The sequence below is a fragment of the Hakea prostrata genome, chromosome 5 (genome assembly GCF_041222555.1).
Source record: "Hakea prostrata isolate BN-2017 chromosome 5, UWA_Hpros_2, whole genome shotgun sequence".
NCBI classification, from domain to species: Eukaryota; Viridiplantae; Streptophyta; class Magnoliopsida; order Proteales; family Proteaceae; genus Hakea; species Hakea prostrata.
Window position 1 is genome coordinate 36,454,235 of NC_142604.1, and position 24,117 is coordinate 36,478,351.

The 24,117-nt window shown below is 38.7% G+C and overlaps 1 protein-coding gene across 2 annotated transcripts in view; it reads left to right on the forward strand.

The window, feature by feature from the left end:
- LOC149015886 (nucleolar-like protein) overlaps positions 1 to 22,628 on the forward strand; it is a gene marked incomplete at its 3' end in the record, with an annotated part of 43,265 nt that extends 20,637 nt beyond the window's left edge. For both annotated transcript variants that reach the window (XM_089156328.1, XM_089156327.1), the window contains 11 exon segments: positions 94 to 153; positions 239 to 451; positions 708 to 836; positions 2,133 to 2,816; positions 3,681 to 3,873; positions 3,968 to 4,161; positions 6,222 to 6,326; positions 6,424 to 6,563; positions 15,282 to 15,560; positions 15,665 to 15,958; positions 21,764 to 22,628. In XM_089156328.1, the coding sequence (XP_089012454.1) occupies positions 94 to 153; positions 239 to 451; positions 708 to 836; positions 2,133 to 2,816; positions 3,681 to 3,873; positions 3,968 to 4,161; positions 6,222 to 6,326; positions 6,424 to 6,563; positions 15,282 to 15,560; positions 15,665 to 15,926 (2,259 nt within the window).
- Between the last annotated feature and the right edge of the window lie 1,489 nt (positions 22,629 to 24,117).

A 24,117-nucleotide genomic window follows, 5' to 3' on the forward strand; every position in this document is an offset into this window, starting at 1 on the left:
ACATTAGAAGCAAACTACTCTTTTTTTCTTTGTGATGGTATATAATCATATAAATGTATTTCCTGATGCCGTATAACATGTTTCATATTGCAGAAGCACAAAAGTAAAAAGGAAGTAATGGAGGAGATTATCTCAAAGAGTAAACATTACAAGGTACCTGATTAGTTGTGCATTAATACTGTTTGACTATATCACTATAATGGGGTTCATTTTAGTTTATTTGGTATTCTTACACCAGGCTGAGAAAGCAGTGCAAAAAGAAGAGGATGAACAGTTTATGGAACAGTTGGATAAAGATTTCACAGCCTTATCGCAGTCTAAGGTGTTGTCATCCTTGACTCAACCGAGCAAGATGAATGCATTGAAAACCCATTTGAACAAAAGCAATTCAAATGAGGCTGTAATGAAGAATGAGTTACGTGCTACACCTAGCAAAGAGTCTTTGAAACAGGTATAGTTTTAATCAGATTGTGGATCTCTTTAACGACCATGAAGTCCTTAAATGAGCTTTGGAAACTTTGTTTTGTACCTCCTCTGATTCGTAAGTTTGTTTTGGATTGTCTTTTCATTGCGGCTCAAGGACTTAAGCCGAAGATGTCACCTGGCATCCTTTCCCCAAGCTAAATATTTGCTGGGACAATCTCTTGTCACACAGATTAAGTGTTATGATCTTGAGTAGTTATGCATGACAATCTGTACCTTTTCAGGAACAACCTGATGCCTATGACAAACTTGTTGGAGAAATGGTGCTGGAAATGCGTGCTCGGCCATCAGACAGAACAAAGTCTCCCGAAGAGAGAGCCCAGGAAGAGCGAGAACGACTTGAGCGTTTAGAGGTATTTGTCGATCTCCAAAGGTTACCTCCTTGCCTCTTTGGGCTTTATTAACAAATAAAAATCTGAGTTTCAGACACTTTAAATTCCATTTTTGGTGTTGTTTAATCATTTACTTTCTATTCTGATGTGATTCTGGGGTTTGCGTACCCTGTTCCCCCCAGAAAAAGAAGGGGGGGGGGGATTCAGGACCTTGTCCCAATTAATTGTTGTCAGCTACGTGGATCTGAAAGGGAACTTTGGAAAAAGATTACATGTATCTGAAAGGGAATTTTGAGGGGGAAATAAGAGTAGATGACAATAAGGGGAAGAAATCAAAGCAGTAGTCAAAGAAGCAAATGTGCAGTGGCAAATTTGTAATTTAAAATCCTTTTAAAAGTTAAACAGCCGTGGGCATGGAGTTATAGTGAGAATGGGATGAAAGCAGAATCATTTTTACAAAGCAAGGACTTTTCATGTGTTTTAAGTAATAAGGATAATTATGCTCTTATTTGTAAATCGAGGAAGTTTTGTTATTTCCTTCCTCACGAAATCAGTAAACTCTCAATGAATTTTGTTGATAGAACTCCACCATTAAAAAACCCAAGTCTGGTGAAAGTTAAGGATTCGAATCCCAGCTCTAAAACATCTTGAGTCCTCCTGATTATCACCTATAAGATGAGCTAACGTATCAAGTTTAATTTACTGAAGTTGTATCCTGTAGAATACCAATCTCAGATCTGATTTCAGTTACTTGAATCTTGTTAAGCTATGGTGATTTTCTGCAACCTTGAGGTTCCTGTTGTAGCATACAAGTAATGAGGTTAGCTGAAAACTACTAATAAAGATTAAAATGGAGAAAATGGGACAAGGAGAAGTAATGAAGACACCTAACCTGGGAAAGTAACCAGGAGGAACAAGAAAATTTGTATTGCAACACAGCTGCAGATCATGAAAGCTATACCTTAATTTCTTTTATTAGCCTGAAAAAGGAACTCTATTACAATATTCAGATGATGATGTAGGATGCTTAAAACAATCTTTTTGATATTCTGGACCAAACTAAAGATAGAGTTCTAACTTGCACTTTTACTACTACTACTACTATTATTAAATGAGAATAAAATATGGAATAAAAAATAAAAATAGAAAAAATAACTCCAATGAACCCCAACCCCCAAAAAAAAGGTGGGGGGGGGGGGCAGAAAAAACTCTAGTTTATTCCTATGCATAGCTGCATCTCATTCTTCGGTGAATCTTTTCAATATTGTATAATGGAAATTGAAATGCATATGGTCTTAACCATCACTCTTTGCTCAGGAAGAACGACAGAAAAGGATGCTTGCTGCTGATGACTCTGGTGATGAAGGAAATGTTGATCATCAAGGCGCTGATATCTTATCTGATCGGAAGATAAGATCAATTTCTGGGGATGATCTTGGTGATTCTTTCTCCAATGAAGAACCAGACAACAAAAGGGGTTGGGTTGATGAGATCCTTGAAAGAAAGGATGCAGAAAATCTTGAAACTGGGGCATCTTCAGAAGATTCAGAAAGTGATGAATATGATAGTGATCAGGACAATGGAACTGATGAAGATATTCATGAATCTGGGGAAACTTTGTCCTTGAAGGGCTGGGAACAGAGCGATGATGAAAATCTTAGTATCGAAGAAGAAGAAGAAGAAGAAGAAGAAGAAGAAGAAGAAGAAGTAGAGGAAGGAAACCAAGGAGTAGAGGGCCTGGTTAAGGTGAAGGACATGACCACAGTAGAAGTTAGAAATAGAAAAGGGGACTTTTTAGGTACTGAGATAATGAAACCCAGTGAGGAACTTCCAGCCCAAAAGGAGGAGGCCCTTCCATTTGTAATTGAAGCTCCAAGTACCTTTGCAGAGTTCTGCTCTTTAGTGGATAACAGGTCTGATGATGAAATAGTTGAGGCTATCAACAGGATTCGTGCATGCAGTGCAATCAGGCTTGCTGCGGAAAATCGGAAGAAAATGCAAGTATGGCTCTGTTTTCTGTAACTTTTCTTATTTCCTCTTTATAAATATATCATATCTGCATTCCGGATTGGTTTCTTAAAAGCAGGCCTTTGCTTTTGCGATATAGCTCTACCCATTTGTGTTTTCCTTAACTGATAATGATTTATGGAGATATCATGTATAAAATTGTTCACTGTACTGACAAATTCAGACTCATAAATACGCTAACTTTTCATCAGTAAATTAAAATTTTACTTGCAGTTTTTCAGTTGTAGTTACCTTATCCCTAACAGAAGTTAATTAAAAATAAAATAAAATCTGGTGACTATGACTAGAGTTGCTAAACATAACAGAGTATGCACAACATCGTAGGGACTTTTCTTGTTTGTTCTTGTATTTCTTGCTGTCATATTTCTCTTGCTTCTTGTGGTACTTTTATCATGTTACAACTCTAATTGATGTAACATCCATCGGATTTTTGTCATCCATTAAAGGAATTTTCTTCTTTTTCTCTTCCACAAGAAAAGGGAAAAAGAAGTAACATCAGCTACACCACCCTTCAGGCTAGGTAACTGTTAAAAAACAATAACCCACTGCCATTTCCAAGAGCATCTCTAGATTCTTAACAGCTGTCTGTCTAACTTGGTAATGTGGACAATATGTCCCCTCCTCTCCTTTTGATTTTTCTCTCTCTCTCCTCCCTGGTGGTGTTGGGGTTGGGGGTGGGGGAAGTGACTTGTAGTTTGTCTTAAATTGATTATTTGTTTGAAACAGTGGAGTTCAGAGGTCCTTGGGTAAGGTTAAGAGTCAATCCTTCCCAAAATAGGTCATAAGAGATTGACATATATTTTGGTGGCATTGCTAAACTTGTTTTCCTTTATACAGGTGTTCTATGGTATCCTCTTACAGTATTTTTCTGTATTAGCAAACGCAAAACCATTGAATTTAAAGCTGTTGAACTTATTGGTCAAGCCATTGATGGAGATGAGTGTTGATACCCCTTACTTTGCGGCCATATGTGCTCGTCAACGTCTACTTCGGATTCGTGCACAATTTTGTGTGGATATCAAGAACCCTGGTATGCCTCTGTAAAGTTTTGATGGTATATCTTGCTTAAGCTATTAAGACATACCAAACTGTTTCTCATAATATGTGGACTTCCTTCTTTGCAGATAAAAGTTGTTACCCTTCTCTGAAGACATTGTTTCTGTTGAGGCTATGGTCAATGACATTTCCATGCTCTGATTTCCGTCATGTTGTCATGACGCCAGCAATCTTGTTAATGTGTGAATATTTGATGCGTTGTCCTGTAAAATCTGGTCGTGATATTGCCATTGGATCTTTCTTATGCTCCATGGTTCTCTCTGTAAGTGATCTTTTCGGTTGTAGTTTTCTTTCCGAGTGATCATCATTAGAATAAGATGACATATGTTTGGAGTAACTTGTGCTTTTCCTCTTAAGTATGCTTTCAACTTGTGTGGTGGTGACTATAAGTATTCTTAGGGATGCTGGGGTCCATTGCACCAGATTCTGCATCCCTCCAACAACCTCCCTCACCCCCATTTCTTGTTCCTTTTGGTGAAGTTGTTACCTGAAAAGTAACTTCTACTACACACCCTATTATGTATAGAATGTAAAACCTTAAAAGAAGGCCAAAAATGCTTCTGCCATTCATTATGTTCGCCTTGTTATTATTAATCTGTGACTTGATTTTCTATGTTGGAAGCAAGGCTTAAAAACTTGATTTCGACCAGCTAGAAATAGATGTGTGGTTGAAATCAGTGAATTTCTCACAGCCAACTTGAGGTGGTGGTTTCAAGGCCCAAAAATGGTTTTTCTTTTTAACTTGATTTTTCGGTACAACCGAATTTCGACATTCTAAACTCAATGCACATCTCCACCCCCCCCCCCCCAAAAAAAAATTATTATTATTTTTTTGCAAAATGGTATTTGTGGGTTTTGACACAGGTTTATTAATGTTTATTTTCTTGTACATTGGCTTGAGACTGAGACTATTTTAAGACAAATTATTTTAGATTTGTCATAAATTAGCAGAAAAAAAAACACTAATTTAAATCCAATTAAAAAATTAAGGAGGATAAAAAGTGAACCCCTTTGTTCAAGAACAAAAACTTGGTTTTTCAATGGTAAGCCCACTTTTCAAGTTTTGAACGATGGTGGTTTTGAGATTGTAAAACATTGCTAAAAAGAAAATGTGGTTTTTTAATAAAACAGTATTTCCATTCATAGTGATTTTGACATTTTTATTTTTTGGTTGGATTCAGATGAGGAGTATTGGCTTTCTTATAAATAATATCTTAGCAAACTTAAATGATATTTGTCATAACTCAGTGTTTGTTCTGGTCTGAGGCTAGATTAAGTTTCGATGGGGATAAGTGAATTTGTATGGGTTTTGATATCGGAACTTCTGAAAATATGGTCGAAACCAGTTGATTGAAACAGGGTACCTTTTGGAATCAATGGCCATTACATTTTGGTTTCTTTAAGCCGTGGTATTTCTCTTTTCTGTTTTGTCATGGTTGGAAGGTTTCTTCCCCTTTTTTTAATCTGTATGGCTGAAAGCATAAATTTTATAAGCATACATATTTTTGAAATAATGTCAAATATCTTCAATGCATATTTATTGATAGATGATGCTTTTGTTCATTCAAAGCATAAAATAGGTCTCAGTCAAATAAAACAATTTTGGTACTCTTCCTTCAGAAGTGAGATTCTTACCTCATGATATTTTTTGTGCGTTGGACAGCCTTAATTGACATGTTTACTGCTTTTCATCTTAATTGATGGTAGTTCTATATAAAACCTGTTGCAGAATAAAGGAAAGTTAGCCCAATCATGCATCAATAGTATCATCTAGTTTCCCTCCATTCACATCAAGTGTGCTGATATACTTCCTGCTTGTAAATTGTTGGAATGACATTTTTTAACTGCCATAGTGTTGATTACCATTGATTAATGATTAGAATGGTCATCCAGTTGTCATTATGATTGCTCTCAATTTCTTATAAAAACTTTATTAGTTGACATGAGATAAATACTAAAATCCCCAAAAATTATTAATAAGAAAAATCTAATAGAATAACAGATGGTACTATTTCCAATGGTTGGTGGCACAGCTGTTATGTTGTAAATTATTTGAACTGCTACCTAAACAGTATCACAAATTATGCTTTTTTTTTTTTTTGGGGGGGGGGGGGGGGGGAATAGAAACATATTTACTATCCTTTTGTTATCTTACATTTCTGTATGAGGCAGATGGGTTCTATCCATTGTATATGGATGGAAGTTTTTCTGCTAGAAGAAGAATAGGACCTTTCTCTCTTAGAGCACACATGAATTCTTGAAAAAATATTATTGATTTTAATCTCATCTTTACCATCTGTAATTTATTTTTTGAATTAATAGGTCACTAAACAATCTCGCAAATTCTGCCCGGAGGCCATAATATTTCTTCAGACTCTTCTTGTGTCAGCTTCTGATACAGAATTGGGTTTTTACCTGCATTCCCAGGTACAACTCCAGTTTATTTTCTTTGGGATAGGGAAAATGCCTTTTTAATTTTTTTGTTTGGTAACTTAGGTAATTATTTGTTTATATTGTGTAACAGTTTTATCACCTTGCGGAACTCAAAACACTCATGCCCTGGCTGCGGTTACAGAATCGTGTATCAGATATTGAATCTCTGGATTTTCTTTCAGTGATGGACTTGCCAGAGGACTCTCCTTTTTTGTGCACTGACAATTTCCGGTAAGGTGGTAGGATAATTGTCCCTTTCAAGTTGCAGGTGATAATGTTTTTGTGGCATGGGAATATTGTGTTGTCTTCTTAACCAACTTAATTTGATTTGAGTTGATCTGTATACAGTCCAATGAGTAAAAATAGTTGCATGGATTATTTAAATTAAAATTGCATTTTTCTAGACAATATTAAATAAGCAACCATACATGTGCATATATGCAGAACAGCTAATTTGATTTCTGTATTCATCCAAAGTCCATGTAATTAGTGGGACACTTTATTGGATTGACCATCTAGAAAATTGTATTGTTCTGGACTGGGTTCGTTAACCAGCAGCTCATAGCCTTGTACACATGCAACCAGATTTGACCAGTTCTTCCCTATGGAATTGTGTGTCTATCGATGTCTCATTGGAGGAGAGTGGAATTTTGATGACATTGTATTGGTGGTTGTATTGAGCAGCCTATGTCTTCAGTAACGACTTGTTCAGTCATTCATGACCAGAGACTCCCATTTTCATTGATGGTATCAGTCTCGAGGTGAGGCCTTGTGGAAAGCCATTTAAGGACAATGAGGTGTAGCATGTCAATAGGTCAAGCCTCATGAGTGGAGGTGCTAAGAGATGGCTTTCCTCCTTGGAAGGGTATATATTATGTTAGTGCACTAAGTACCAAGAAAGGCAACGAAGGAAACATATATGATCATTTTCCCACCTGCGCTTGCATAAACATTTTTGTTCAGTTGATGTCTTAATAATGTAAATGAGGTTTACCTATTATTGCTTAGAACATTTAGGATTTTGATCATCTTAAAATTTTTAGGTGAATTGTTTTGGTCTGCAAATCTTGGGAGGGTGCATCAGTTCTGCCACAGTGCCACTTTGATGAATGACATGGAAATTCTAACCACCGGATATCTAGGGATTGGGGGGGGGGGGTGGAGTTAGAGAAGGGTAGAAATCTGAGTTGGGAACTCAAGAGTTGCTTTGGTGGGGGGGGGGGGAGTACACTCACATGGAACAATCCAATCAACTTTCATTCAGTTTTTGTGTTTCAATGTTAGGTATATGCAACTATAAAGAGGACTCCTAGATAGATTCTGAGACAATCTTTCTCAAGCTCTTATCTCCTCCTAATGTATCCAGCTCAAAGCACGAATAAAAAACGCTAGTCTACTAAAATACTTCCAATCCTTTAAAGTTCCAGGTTGGACTGTTCCCTTCTAGGTTTGGGTTCCCAAAGCTGGTCATTCCAGTCAGCCGCTATTTTGCAAATCTTGTCTTCTGAAAAGAACTCAACGTTGTCTAGTGTGGGAAAGGACCAAAGAGGCCTTTTTTTGTCAAGACAAGTTGGGAATGATTTTGCTATGTTCTTGAGCTTAATGTGATGGAAACCCAATTTTAGTCTTAAGGTTTCTTGGAAGGATTCCCTAAAATTTGGGGTTTGCCCAAAATCTTCTAGTAACTAATCTCCAAAAATCAATGGGATGATCTGAGGTACCAAGGATGTCCCTAAAATTATTGGGGAAGATTTGGGTGAGATTGTGGGTTAACAAAATTAAATGGGTTGAAGAATTTGGTTAACAAAGAAATGTGGGATGGGTTAGGGTTTTTGACAAAACCCAAGATGGGGTGGTTTACTAGGTAATATGGTATACAAACTTACACTAGGTAAGATGGGAAGGGAAAGGGAAGCTTGCAGTTGGGTTGGGGAGGTATTAGGATGAATCTTTTGGGTGAAACAATTGACAAAAGAAACTTGTGGTTTTTGGGAATGGTTCTTGGATGGGGGGGGGTTGATAAATACCCCCTAATAGCTCTGAAATTTAATACAAAAATGCAAGAAATTGACAAGCATAAGCTGGTTTTAATGGTGCCAGTCACCCCACACCTCACGGTGTTCCCTCAGCCTACGGCTGCTCAAGACTCACTCATAAAACATTCCCCCCTTCTCCACTCTATTGTCCCTCTATTTATTACCCCAACTAATCCTAATTCTCTCTCTCTCCTCCACATGGCCTCATCCTAGGGTCCTAACAACTACTGGCCCCTCGAAAATCACCTTGTCCTCAAGGTGATGGAAAGTTTGAAACTTCATATGCTTGCAAAGAAACAGTTTGAGGTCCAGAACTGGAGACGACTTCAGCAAAAGAAGAAATTCGCAGATCATCCCCAGAATCAACATCCTCAACTTCAGATGATGGTGTCTGTCCACTCCAATTAGCTGTACTTGGACTTGAAGCATATGCTGCCTGAACTGTAAGGGTGGAACGATTGTCCTGCACTGGGCAATGTGCTGAACCATTTTGAAAACTCACAGTTTGTGTGGCCGAATTGCATTTGATAAATGCGTGATGCCAAACCTGTTCCCCTCTTTCATTTCTTTGTAATGTACAAGAACAATGTTCTCTAATTGCCCATCAAGCATCCAATAACTCCGTCTTTGAAAATTCTCATTCTCCTCACCATGGGCATAGTAACAATGAAGAACATCTACACTACCTGCCACTAACGAACTGAGGTAATTAAAAAACTTCTGGTCTTCATCGTGCAACCGATTCCTATGTGCAGGTTGTGAAACAGTTAACCCACGAACAAGAGTAGGGTCGATGATCTCATCAAGCATTCGGTTCACAATCCTTGTTGTCCCTTCCGTCAACTTCGTGAGCCTCAAAGTAGTTGCCGGAGGATCATCGATAAGTGGTCGTGCAAGCACAGCTATCACAACAAGTTGGTCCACTGGGAAAAGAATCGATGGAGTGAGAGGCATTGAATCCTTCCTTGCCTTGTTCGTGATCAATCCCTCTGCTATTACACAATCACTCAATAATTCGACTAAATAACTATGGGAAATAGCATCAAATCTAGGAGCGACGCACATGAGCACGTTGCTTTTGGCGCCGACAACGAAACCAAGCACCCCTCACAAACACTGCAACTCCAGTCTCGCCGCTTGCTCTTTGCCTTGATGCTGTGAGGTTGAAGATGATGACTTTCCCTCTTGTGGTTCGGTAAGTGTTTGGTTCAAACTGGTTTGGTTTTGGTTTGTTGGTTGGTTGAGATTATTTAGGCCCACAGTGGTACTGAAAGTGAATGGGGTTTTGGGTAAATAAAATGGGCCAGACCCATGAGAGATGGTTCAAAGGGGTAAGGTCCAAATACTTAAACCCATGGGTGAAGAGAAATGGGTTGGGTATTGCGTTAATGAAGTAAGATGGGCTGGAGTTTAATGGAATGGGCTGGGCCCAAGGGGGTTTCTTGGGAAAACTCACGACCCAATCTTTGAACTTGGATCTCTTGGGCTCTAAATTTGATACTATGCATACTTGAGTTGGGCCCGAATTAAAAGATCTTTGGCCCTTGATGTTTGAACCAAACTCATGAATCGGTTTGGGGTGAATCGAACCAACCCCAAAAACCCTCAACCTCCATCGTCTTCTTCCTTTCCTGCGAACAGATTTCTTGGTGGCCGCTTGCAACTTTCCAGCGATTGTCTCTGGCGTCCTTCGATCCTTCTTCTTCTTCAATTCAGTGGCCGGATCTCTCTCCTCCACAACTTTAATCCGGTAGGCATCAATACCTGAACCTCTCCTTCTCTTCTTCTCTCTTCTCCATGCTCGGCGAGACTCATCCCCACCGGCTGCAACTTCCACTGCCTTTTCTATTGACTTTACAGGTTGGTGTTGCGATTCCTCCTCTCCAAGAACCGATGCAGATTTGATATGAGGAAGCTTTGCATTCTTCCCATCACCGAAATTAGTGACCAGCGCCTTAATGAAGTTTGCCCAGATAAACTCCAGCCAAAACCTTCTGTATACCCAATCCAATGCGTCTCCCTCCAAGTGTTGGAGAGCTACGCCTAACCATTGGTCGTCCTCGATGCGGCATTCCCAGCAAAACAACAGGAGCTCAAGAAACCATCTCTGCACATTCTTTGCGCCTGAAAACAGCGGCAATACCATCGCTTCTCTAGGATCGAACTGCTCTGATGCTAGTTGATAAATACCCCCTAATATCTCTGAAATTTAATACAAAAATGCAAGAAATTGACAAGCATAAGCTGGTTTTAATGGTGCCAGTCACCCCCACACCTCACGGTGTTCCCTCCGCCTACGGCTGCTCAAAACTCACTCATAAAACATTCCCCCCCTTCTCCACTCTATTGTCCCTCTATTTATTACCCCAACTAACCCTAATTCTCTCTCTCTCCTCCACATGGCCTCATCCTAGGGTCCTAACAGGGGTTTGAAGATCTTGAGCAATCTCTGAATCTTTCTTTTCTTTTCCTTTCTTTCTTTCTTTCTTGTTTCAGATCTGCCATAACTCATAAGCCAAAACAAGCGAGGGGAGGGCTTTGATGAAGAAAAGGGAAGGAAAGAAGGGGCAGCAGGGTAGGGGAGAGGTGGGGGAGTGGCTGGGGAGGATCGCAGGGCCAGGGGTTTAGGGGCTGTCGGGGGCTGGGGAAGCTGCTGTCAAGGGTGCGGCAGTGAATGGGGGGTGGAATCTGTTTTGAGGCAGGGGAGGGGCTGGGGGAGAGGTGCGATGGGTTTGGGAGGTGAGGGAAGGGGTGATGGTCTACTGTACTTGGAGACTGCTGTAAGCTATTGAAGAAGATGATGGAGACTGGAGGAAGAGTGCTATAACTGAAGAAGGTGCTGATCTTTGAAGAAAAACTCAATCTTTAGTTCTTTACTCAACTGTGGCCCCCTCAACAAGGAACCAGGATTCTCAACTTTTAATTTTCATTCAATAATCACACTTGTGAAAAATATGAAGAAAGAATAGGCTTATTTATAGCCTATTAAAGACTCCAACCTAACTGGGTTTCCTTTATATATTAGGATCCCCTTACAAATAATCTCAACCATCCAAATAAAGACTTTAAGATCTATTGGAATCTCCTTGAAAATAGAGTCCCCCTAAGACTCCAAGACTCTTTAACATTAAAGGAATTTGTCATGTAAATAAGACTTGTAAGAATGTATCTTTAAAGAAGACTCCCAAGGATGCAATAACTCATCTTTAACTTAAACAAGACTTCTAACTAATCAAGACTCTTTTGAAAACTAAAAAAGAAAATTCTAAAAATTAAAACCCGCATTATGGCTGAAATGGACCAAACTACCCCTCGGCCAGACCTAGGTGCATTGGTTTGGGGTGGCCTTGGAGCCCACTCTAGGGTGTTGACCAGGGGGTGAACCCTTGTTCACATCACAATGTTAGGGAGATCTTTAGGTTAGAAGAAATTTAGTGTTTTTGTAGGCATATGCTTGAATAGTAGGTATTCATATGCGCACAATGCCGTTCGTTCTTATTAAGAAGGCATTTTTGAGCTCCAAAGCCAGGATTGTTGTTCATGGTTTTGGATCTCAACAAGATCTTGTTTTTCTGAGTAGGCGAGACGAGATATCTTGCGAGAGCTTAGAGATCTCACAATGCGCTGCGAGATCTCAAGTTCACCACAATGTCTTGGTTGGACCGAGGTCTGGTCCAACCTCACCCTTTTAAGACCCTTGTCGCAAACAAGAGAGGTTGAGCTCGCAAAATCTCGTTGGAACTCTCATTTTTCCTCAGACTTCTTGCGGATTTTAGCCGGATCTTCAGTTGCAACTACTCTTAGCACATCTTCAACATCAAAGGAAGATCAATCAAAGCCCATTTCAAGTGGATCTTCAACTAAGGTGTCATTTTCCTCCACAACAGCTATTCATGAGCCAAGCCCAAGCTACAAAGGAAATCTTGAGGCCCAAAGTAATATAAGGCCTCTCCAGGCCTAGGGGCGCTGCCCTCTACAACCCTCGCCCACAACAGAATGTGAAGCATGAGCCATACTCAACTCTTCTGTTATGAATTTATGATTTCTATTGAACTTATGATGGTTGTATTATTGTACTCTTGAGAATCGAGAATGTTATGTTCTATTATACTCATATGGATAGAATTATGTTCTATTTAAGTTATCTGATGTATCTCATCACTTGCTTTTCATTTATTTATGTCCTAATGGTTCTATATTTCATATTTTATAACTTTGTATATTTATTCCTGCATCATTTTGGTTTCAAACTTGGGGTTGAGTTAGAAGTCATACTTAGGGTTGTTTTCTCACAAGTCTAAGACCAACAGTGTGTTCAGAATGCCTAAAGTAGTCTAAAGACCCCAACTTTGAGCCCAACCTAACCATTAAAACACCCCCCCCGAGATGGGCCAGGAAAAAATAACACATCTTAAGCGAGATCTCGCTTTTTTCGCATCATGCAACTTTATAGGGAGTGGGCCGTGATGGGGCTTTGTTTACAATTTAGCTTTTGAATGACTCTTCAGAGAGATTAGTGTAACTACCTTTGTTGACCATCTACATAAGTGTTTATTCCTTCAAGGATTAGTTTAAAGACCCTGCTTATCTACACTTGATTTAACTAGAGACATTCAAATGGGCTTTGAAACAAACCAGAATCTCCTACTGAGGTGCAGCCGCAGGTTAGAAAGTGAAATCAGAGAGAGGGAGAAGAAGAAAAGAGAAGAGAATGAGAAGAATAAGAAAGAGGCAGAGACGATTCTGCAATGGTGTGGTCTCTGCCCTCTTACGCCTTTTATTTATAGCTGAAAAGTACAGATCTAAAACAGTCCCAAAATCGACGGGAATTCAACTTACTAATTCTAATTACATTCCAATAATAAAAATTGACTTTCTAGGATTCTAAAGACAGTTCCCAAAAAGGAAAGAAAATATGAAACTAAAGCTACTGGGAAAAAGTAACTTTTTAATTCTGTGGAACGCCCAATGCTTTCCACCTTTTTCCCCAAGCCAGAACTTTCCATTTTGAGACAGCTTGCACTCCAAGGAACTATTAGGCTATTGCAACAGGCTCCTTCGTGTATGCTTTTTGCTGATGATACCATTTTGGTGGATGAGGCAAGCATAGATTGATGCCAATTTTTGTCATGGAGATTAGTCTTTAGATAAGTTGAGGAGATGGAGAATGTGCATGTAACTTTGGCTACACTAGGATGTATAACGAGGTTGATTAAAGGGAGATTCCGCATGGTGAATAAAGGAGGTGATGTAGAGAGCAATGTTCCACAGAGAATTAAAGAGGATGATGAAGTGGAGAGATGTGTCTATAGTGTTGTGTAATTGGCTTATTCTTCTATAACTCGACAAATTTTTTTAGCAATCATACGACCAACTATAATGCATGGTGCAGAATGTTGAGCAGTCACGAAGCATCATGCAGATAAAAATTGTGTGGTGGAGTGTAGGATGTTGAGATACATAAGTGGCAAAAGGATAAAGTAAGGAATGATCATATAGGAGCTGATTTGGAAGTAAATCCGATACAAAATAAACTAGGAGAAAGCCATTTGAGGTGGGGTAGCAATGTTTGATGCGGCCTTTGGATACTCTATTATGGAGGATTGATTTGATTCAGATAGAAAGGAACTAAAAGAGCTAGGGTCAAACCTAAAATGACCACAGGAGAAGTGGTGAGGGAAAAAATGAATATAACTTAGGCTTAGGCCTTGTATCAAGTATGACTTTGATAGAGCTGCTTGGAGAACGAGGATCCATTCAGCCGGCGCCATTTAGTTGGTTGTAGGTGACTTATTGTGTTGTATTTCACGTAGGTCTGGAAGATATTGCTTTAATAGCTATCTTCATCTTCAGTGAGATTGTGACTAATTAAAACAGGATGAAGAACACCACACAGGTGTTGCTTCTCATTGTTGTCTTCATCATTGATTTCGCCTGTTCATGCTCTGTCACCTAATTAACTGTCTCCGAACCTAGGTTATAGAAAAACTATAAGCTACTAACTGTCTCAGAACCAAGATTCTCTTTTCAGTTGGAGGTTATAGAAAAATATGAGCTACCAAAAGGTTGAGATCTTAAGCACTAATATTTCCTACTGTTTACTCTGGTATAAAGTTAGTGGAGGGCTTGTTAGACAAAGGGACAAATCTAAGATGGAATTTCAGGGTTGTGGGGTAAACATGGAATCCTACAGTCACGTAGAGCTGCCCGATGAAGTTTCCTATTCAATTTTGTGTTCCAAAGGTTGTGTACATGCAATTATTTAAAGAGAAAGAAACAAGACTAATTTGCAATTAAACACCATCTCCTAGTCCTATATGTCCGACTCAAAACATGAATAAAAGATAAAGCAATGTTAACTACTTGCATCCCTTACTAGACCAAAATATCTGGTTGGGCAGGTTGTCCAGGTTTGGGTTTCCATAGCCGGTCATTCTTGTCCAGCCAGTCAACTGCTACTGCATCAACATGTCAAATTTCATCCCCATAGTCAGGCATCAACTCTTCCATTGAATGGCATACCCTGTGTATGTTCATAAATTCCCTTGGTGTAGTCCTTGGCACCTCCATGATTTGTTTTTCCATGTTGCCAGATCTGGTTGGGCTTGATGTATGAGCAGGAAACCTTGTGGTTTGCTAGTCCACAAATGCAGCCGTAACTTACCTGCCACATCGTTTCTCTAGACTACCCACTGATTTTGCCTGTGGGCTTGCAACCGCAAAGCCCCTTTCTTATCCTTTTTGATAAGGAATCTAGGTCTGCAGGACAAGAAAGTAAAATGTACAATGAAAAAAGGATTTTTCTGCTGTAACTGAAGATGATTATGTGATTATTATGGTCCTGATTTATGGCATCTCAGTGTTTAGTTTTAGTTTTTAAAAATTCATGCTTTCTATCCTTGTTATACTGCAGGGCCAGTGTTCTTTTTTCTGTCATTGAAATGTTACGGGGATTTGCTACCATATATGAAGGATTCAACTCCTTCCCTGAAATATTCTTGCCTATATCTACTTTATTACACAAATTGGCTAAACAAGAGAATATGCCTGATACATTAAAAAGTAATATTGGAGATGCTGCTCAGTTACTAGAGGATAAAGCTTACAAGCATCACATGCTGCGGCAGCCACTTCAAATGCGGAAGCAAAAGCCAGTCCCAATAAAACAACTAGTTCCGAAATTTGAGGAGAAGTAATATACTGTTCTCGGACTTATAATCTTTTTAAGATATGGTTTCTTCCACATTTATTGATAAATGGGTTGCTAAGGTCGGCATTTTTTCTTCTTTTGTGCAGCTATGTGAAGGGTAGAGATTATGATCCAGACCGTGAGAGGGCTGAGAAGAAAAAGTTGAAGAAACTTTTGAAACGGGAAGCCAAAGGAGCTGCCCGTGAACTGCGGAAGGATAATTATTTCATACATGAGGTGAAGCAGAAGGATACTGCATTGCTAGAAGAGGAAAAGGCCGAGAAATACAAGAAGGCCAAAAATTTCCTGGAAGAACAAGAGCATGCTTTCAAATCTGGACAGTTGGGAAGAGGCAGGAAGAGAAGATGAAGCTGTTAGGTTTTGCCATGACTTTTTTGGAGGTAACTTGTCCTTTATGAGCAATCCTCTTCCTACTGCAGTGTTGGTTTTACTCTTTTTTTTTTGGGTTGGGTGTATAACTAAAACGTAGGGAGCCTAGTATCCTCATACTCGACACATGGTAATAGTAACCCTTCCTCAGATTCGACTTCAAATGCCAATAATTGCCTAGTGGTAGATCACATAGAGCCCAAATTTTGTGACGCCTAGATTCCTTAGTGATGTGAACAAGGGCCAACCCCCTTGTCTGAACCCAAGTGGTGCACCTGGGGCAGGCTGAATCCCTAAAAGGGGCATTTTGGTCTTTTCCTAGTCCTAATTAGCTTCTGACTTTATTTCCAGAATTTTAGTTTTAATTTTCTGAGTCCAATCATGTCGTTGAAGTCTTAGTTGAGTTTTAGCGTCTTAGCATTTTAGGACTGTTTATGATTGTAAGGCATGGTTATTAAAGCAGCAAAGCGATTGGGGCTCCGTCTTGGCGATTAGGCGACTAAGCGGCGCTTAGGCGGTAATAAAGCGACCAAAGTGGTTTAGTCAATATTTTCAATATAACTACTTTTAAACTACTTTTTAATACAAATACTTTTTATAATAAACTAAAGTACTAAACAAACATTCAACAATCACATTCATATAAAAAAAAAAAATCAAGAATCACAATTATGAAAAATTATCCCAAAAAAAAAAAAACTTAATCTCATCAAGCATCATAATATTCATAACAATAATTATGTAGTATGTACTATATCAATAATCAATGTGAAAAATGAAAATGAAAGTAGTAATTTTACATTCTTACTTACCTCTATGATAGTGTGACGCCAAATAAGTGTCTTGTACTCTTGTGCATGGATCAGTATTCAGAATTGATGTATCTATTTTTCTCTTTTTTAACCAAACCAGTGCTGACATGATAAATTAATAGATCTCATTATTCCAATTTCCAATATCCATTGATTATCAATGTTGAATATGGCTCATGTGTCACATTCTATTGTCGACAGACACTTTGGGCCTCGGAGTTCATTTGCAAATTGGGCCTCAATTCCGAAATGGCTCACATATTTAAATTTATATATGGCATTGTAAAATAAATTATGATTAAAAAAAATAATAATATGCACAAATTACAAAATGTAAAAAAACCGGCTGCTTTAGCATTTAGGTGGCAATATGGTGCAAAAGGCGGCAAAACGGTAGTGCTTAAGCAAAAAAGCGGCAAGAAATCAGCCCGTTAGTTAAGCGGCAACAATTTAAGCGGTTCAAAAACCGCTTTGCTGCCTAAGCGCGCCTAGGCGGACGCTTTGATAACCATGTTGTAAGGTCTTTTATTTTGGAGAAAATTACATGGCACCCACTATTTTGTTGGCGAAACTAGTGACCACCCACTGTTATCTCCAAAATTACATGGCACCCACATGCATAATTACAAGTTACCCACAGTTAAATTCATCTATTAAATGGCTAGTAAAAGTACCTAAATACCCTTACCCTTCAAAAATTGAAATTCAAATCACGTAAATGCCCTTTGGGAAAGAAAATTACAAAAAATGCCCCAAGGGCTCTAAAACCACACTCACGTGTGCGTTGCAACCCGTCTTCTCTGACCTAGGCCGATCCTCTCTCCGATGGGATTTTTGACACCAAAACACATTTGCCTCCTAGAATTCTTCAGCCATGCTGCCCGCCTTGGTGGGTGGATTTTGTTTGGAGTCGATCTGCCTCTAGTCCTTCGAAATGGCTATGGTTATCGTTTTTGGGCCGCCTTGATGGATGGGTTCTGTTTGGAAGGAAGAATCTATGATGTAGAAGAAGAAGAAAAAGAATTAACTGGAGATTATGTAGAAGAAATGGCTATGTTTGGAGTCTAGATTTGTTGATTGATCTCAAATTACTTCAATTAGTTTTATAATAAGGGTTGAGGCATTTTGATTGAACCGATCTTGGATCTAGGTTTTTGGGTGTTGATCTATCTCAATTTGCAACCAATTAGTTTTCAAAATACATATTGAGGAATTTGGAGAAGGCTTCACTGAGGTCAGGAAGGGAGTCTTCATTCTCGAAGGTTCTTTGAATAGCAAGGGAAGTGGCACAAAGGAACTCCCATGGAGTGTGGAGTTTGACGAGTGATCTTGACCTGCTGAAGCTCCCATCTTGATTGGAGGAGGACTCAAAATCCACATCTTGAGATTTAAAGAGAGATCCATCTATTGAAGCTTCCTTAAGAGCCTCTCTAAGCTTGTTTTCCTGTAACTTCTGGAGGATCGAAGGTTTTCTCGTGCTGCTTTCCTTCGTCAAATCAAATCCACCTCTCTTTCTTCTCTTTCTGTCAAGGATTAGGGCAACACAGTGGGATATAGGCTTCCATAGGGGAAGATGCATTGATTGAAACTCTCCTCACAAGATCATTCTTTGGAGTGAGAAACCTAGAAACAAAAACCAGCCACAACGCTACTCGAACTCAAAACTTGAATTGTAGGTGTTAGCCCATCTGAAAAACCACATAAAAACAGATTCAATGTTCCAAATTTTCAAACCCTAGCATTTTCACAGGAAGCAAAAGGAATCCAAGCTTTCTGAAAAGAAAAAAAATCAAACTTGTGCTTTCGAAAATCAAACCCTAATGCGAGGAGAGAAAACCCGTATAGAACGACATTCCAAAGTTTGGCTGGACCTTGGAAGCTTTACTTTATTGATAACCCGAAACGGAGCAAACCATAGGCGACTTTAGATACGGTGGATTCGAACTGGGTGAAGGTGAGTGTTTCGTTGAAATCAGCGTTGGCTCCACTTAATATGATCTCTCATCTCTCAAGAACCTTGGTTCTGTCAGCAGGGTGGGGTGGTCGCCGTCGCAGGGGGTGGGGTGGTTTTAGACAGCGGTGGTGGTTGGTTTCCATTGAGGTGTAGGTATAAGATTGGTGAAGGGATTCCTAGTTGGGTATGGGAAGGTATAAATTGGGGGCATTATTGTCATTTTCCTTGCTAGAGGGCATTTGGGTAATTTGAAATTCAAATTTTAAATGACTTAAACAAGGGTAAGGGTATTTAACTAATTTTACTAGCCATTTAACAACATAATTTAACTGTGGGTAACTTGTAAGTATGCAAGTGGATGATCACTAGTTTCACCCCAAAAATAGTGGGTGCCATGTAATTTTCTCTTTATTTTATGTGGTTGTTCTTTAATTGTAAAGGGTGTCTCAACTTATAAAGAAAACCCTAGTTGAGTCTTAGTTGAGTCCCATTTAGAGTTGGATTTTTTTTCTTGATGTAAGGCTATGAATAAGCCATTTTTTTATTTTTTTTAGTAAAAAGAGTGCATTGAATAAAGAATTGAAGAATCATTGTGAGTAGTTGCGTCGTGACCTTCTTGGGAAAGGACACAACGGATTCTTAGTGTCTTGGTTCAATTGCAGCAACCTTTCTTCAACAAAACAGTTGCTAAGTTCATCTCCAGCAGCTTCTCCAAGTAAGTACACACCCCAGCCCCCTCCCCTTCTCTCTCTTGCTACCTAGGAACCCCACCCACCCTGTCGCAGCCCCTGAGATCCCCTCCCGTACCCCCTATGGTCCTCCCAGTCCCATCCTCCAAACCTCTCTCTCTCTCTCTCTCAGTTCTCCCTCCCTCCCCTTTCTTACTTGTGGCGACCATAAACAGAAAAAAGAGAAGTAGAAAAAAGAAAAGAGAACAAAGAACAAAGAACAAAGAAATATTTGAAAGGCTGCCCAAGATTTTTGGTCCCATCCAAGATACATCCCAAAATCATAAAATCTCCATTATCTTTTGTTTTTATCCAAGAATTATCCCAACCCATTTGATTTATGTTAATTGCGTTTTCCCACACTAATTTTAGATTGATCCTTTTCATCCCATATTAATTCTTGCCCTACCATAATTATCCAAAATCTCCCCATGGGAATGTAGTAAAATCCTAAATTTTCCCTAAGAACCCATATGCCTTTCCACAAATATTCCTTGTACTACAGATTTGACTCTCAGAATTTTAGAATTAGTTGCTGGAAGATTCTGGACAAACCAAACTTTTGGGAATTCATCCAAGAAACCCTGGCCCTAAAAGCGGGTTTACATAACTCAGCCTCCTCATCACGTATATAGTTTCATCTGTAGAAGATTTTGCCACATGGTGAAACAGAGGTTTGAAAACCTAATGCTGTGTGATTGTGCACAACTGTGGTTGGTGTAGTGTGGGGATGCATGCAAGGGTATTTGATTGGATTCGAGTATTAAATGTGTGGCTAATCTAGACTACTCTATCCGCCAGTCAGAAATATCAACAACCTAAATGTCCAAAAATATTGGCGTGTGGGAACTGGTCCTACCCATGGGTGTGCACGGCCAATTTTCCCTAGAAATCGAGGAGGGGATTGGGAGCCTTTGCCTCGGTAGGCCCTTTATTCTTCTGCTATCATACTTAATAATGTAATGCTTTCATGCATTGTCGGTTTATTTCTTGGTGCCAATTAATCCTTCTTTCAACACCTCAATATCAAGTTCATCATCATAGTCGTGTTAATCTGAAATTATCTAACTTCTCCATTTTATTAAATTGAAATGGTCTGCGGATGTTTATGATATTTAGTTGTTTTGGGAAGATTTATGACCAAGAAAATCATGGATTATGAGGTGGTGTAATTTGTGGCTACCCTTGTAATAGTTATATGACAAGCAGCCGTTGTTCGGTTGCATTTTGGCAGTGGTTACACACACTTTTATCTTTGGGAAAAGACATCTGCACTTCTCTTAATAGTACAACATCATTACATCTTTTTTCTTAATTGGATGTGGGCAGATCCATACTTGATTCTGGCTGTGCCATTAGAAGCTGTAGAATCAAATCTTTAGTTTTATTTTGGGTTGTTTTGGTTTTGTTGTTTGTTTTTTGGGGGGGGGGGGGGGGGGTTGTTGGGGTTTGTAATATCTACAGTCAGAATAATGTTATATCATACTGGGGTTATCTGTTATATGATATGTGCGGGTAAAATAGTCAACATATGCCAGCATCAGTATGATATGATATGTACAGGGTACAATAGTCCGGATATGGCACCTTATCAGTGTTTCTAAGGGCACATCCGATTTTTTCCAACACTACCTAAAATCATGCTGCTACCCACCCCCACCTGGATAGATGATTTTGTAATTTACAAGGATATGTCAAAACTGTGATCAGTGCTTTTGAACTGATCAATAAAGTAGCTTGTGTGAGTGCAAAATCAGATGTGGGCAAATCCATACTTGATTCTGGCTGTGCCATTGGAATCTCTAGAATCAGATCTTTAGTTTTATTTTGGGTTTTTATTTTTTTTATTTATTTTGGGGGGGGGGGGGGGGTGGGAATTGTGGGTGTTAAGTAAAAATAATGTTTCATTCTGGGGTATCAGTTATATGGTATGTGTGGGTAAAATAGTCAAGATATGGCAGCATCAGTATGATATGTTATGTACAGGGTACAAAATGTCAGGATATGGCACCGTATGAGTCTCTCTAAGGGCACATCCATCCGATTTTTTTCTAACACAATGCCTAAAATCATGCTGCTACCCAGCCCCACCTCGATAGATGATTTTGTAATTTACTAGGATATGTCAAACTGTGAATGAATGATGAGAATGGAACTCTAAAGTGCAGATCAGTGCTTTTGAACTGATAAAAAAAAGCAGCTTGTGTGTGAGTGATTGAACATAAAATCCTTTTAGTTGCTTTAGGAACTGATGTAACTACTTTTTTTTCTTAGTTCAGAGTCTCTTGTTTTTATTAATTAAGTTCTTGCATCTTTTGCCAGTTGATTGTTTCTATTCACTTCCAAGTGCTGCCCTCATTTTCTTGAGTGCAAGTGATCTAGTGGGGTGCTCAAAGGTGGATGACGACATTTTTAGGCATCTCTTTCCTTCTTGCAATGCTCGACGTTCCTTGAAATATTGATAGAAGAGGTGAAAATTACCACATCAAAATGTCATCTTCGATGAAGAAGCTGAGGTCTGATATGCCTGCAAGTGAGTTCCACTTGGGTGGAAGGGTGGACACAAGGGAGATTGATTTTTCTGAACTGTTCGTTTTTTCATCTATAGCAAATCTTGCATGAAAGTTCACGCAACTAATTCTTGGGTTTACTTTTTCTTTCTTATTTTTTTTTTTTTTTTTTTTGTAAATGCCGCAGGGGTTGAACCCAAGACCTCTCTACTGAGAAGTATGGATCTTACTACTTAACCAACCCTACATTGGCATTCTTGGGCTCTACTTGGTTGAGCTTAAAATGATTTCATTCATGTTGAGCCTATATATTATTTGTAATCCTAACTTAATCTTAGTTGGAAGCGTGATGTTTCTATGAAACAGTGTCTATTGTATATCAATAAGTTGGTTCGGATTTTCCTTCACGATTTTCTTCATCAGTGATGGTTGCTTTTGGTTGTGACTTTTGGGATAAAGGATAGTCAGGAAACGTAATGGTAAAGCCTTTGATGTCCAGGTTGTGTTGGGAGGAGGTGTTAGGATAGACAAGCCTTGCTTAGTAAAACAGAACCTCTTTGATTTGATTCATCTCCGCATGATGTAATACAGGAAAATTAATTCTCACCCCTCAATGACTGTTTGGAAAAGTATGGCTGCAACCATGTTTATATTTTGCCAACTGCTTGAATGATTCCCTAGGAAAACCTACATTATAGCCTCTTCAGGGGATCGGCCTATTCGCACCCTACGACTGCACCTGTTTGACGAGGTACTTTTTTGAGTTCCTGTGTCTGGACCCTCTCTGCCCAGGTGGGCCATCCCCCAACGCTCTGGGTGTCAGCCCAGTCCGAAGGGTGTGGGGATGGGGGGACAGTTTGCCTAGGTGGAAAGGATCTGGATCATGAGTTACTTCATTTTTTTTTGTTCTCTTTTGTTTAATGCAACTTCTGATTCATTTGGTGCAATGTTGAGACACCTGTGCTTGACCTAGTCTATATTTGCCTCGTATGAAGAATTATATTATCTGTAGCTCTTTAACCATCTTATACCCTTGTTGTTTGATCTAAAAGACTGTATTAAGACTTATATTATCATGTTTAAGTCCCTAACCATCAAAAAAACATTTTCCTTGATAGCTAAAAGAAGGAAAATTCTGATTCATTTAAAGAAAGAAACGTTTCATTTTTCATAATGTCACTCTTTATCTTAGAAATACAAAAATAGAGTTTGAACGTTTTTTTCTTTTTGGGTAAACAACAGTGGCTGAGTTGGAGGAATAGATATTAGTCTAGCTTTTTCTTTCTTTCCATTCTCCCCAATGTTTTCTTTTTTTTTTTTTTCTATTTTTTTTGGTTATTTGAAGGGTTATCTAATTACATGGTAATCACGATAGAGCCAAGATTCAGCATAGGGGATGCGAAAAAGAGGAGTTAAAAGTCATATTTTCGAAGAGTATTAACGTTTTTTCACCACACATTTTATGTAGGGTTCATGTGTGATCATTGGGGATCTCACTTGTAAATTATTTATGATATTTAGATGTAGCCCCTCATATTATATGTAGGTTCCACACATCGGAAAATTATTAGGACGAATAAAACATAGGCAAGCTAGGGTAAGATAAATTATTAAAAATATACTGAAATAAAGCAGGAGGAATAAAATTATTAGATTTTATCAAAGTTTAAAAACTTTAAAAAAATTATGAATAGGGATTACAAAATTTTAAGAGTAAATTATTGAGAAAAAAAAAACTTTAAAGAATATTTTAGGTAGTTCAGACTTAAAATTGAAACTTTTATTAGAAGGGGTCGAAATAGGGAGAAAGTTTTAGGTGCATGAGTCAGCTTTTATTTGGGTTTTAATTCTTTCTTCCTTAAAAATAAGATTTTAATTATAGTCTTTGAATAATTATTGAGAATGACTTTTCTATCCATTATGCTTATCTTTTAAAATTTATTTTCAATATAAGAAGAACCAAATAATGATATTTCACACATAAAAGAGAGAAAAAAAAAAAAAAAATTATGAATTTTTTTTTTTTTTTTTTTAAAAATGGGGCTTTGCCCATGAGAGTACATTATACCATGTTGGGTAATACACAATTCTTTTTTTCTGGTAATTCAAAAAGGGGATGTAGTAGCGTCGACTTAGCGGCCCCCCGCTACGCAATGTTCGGACTTT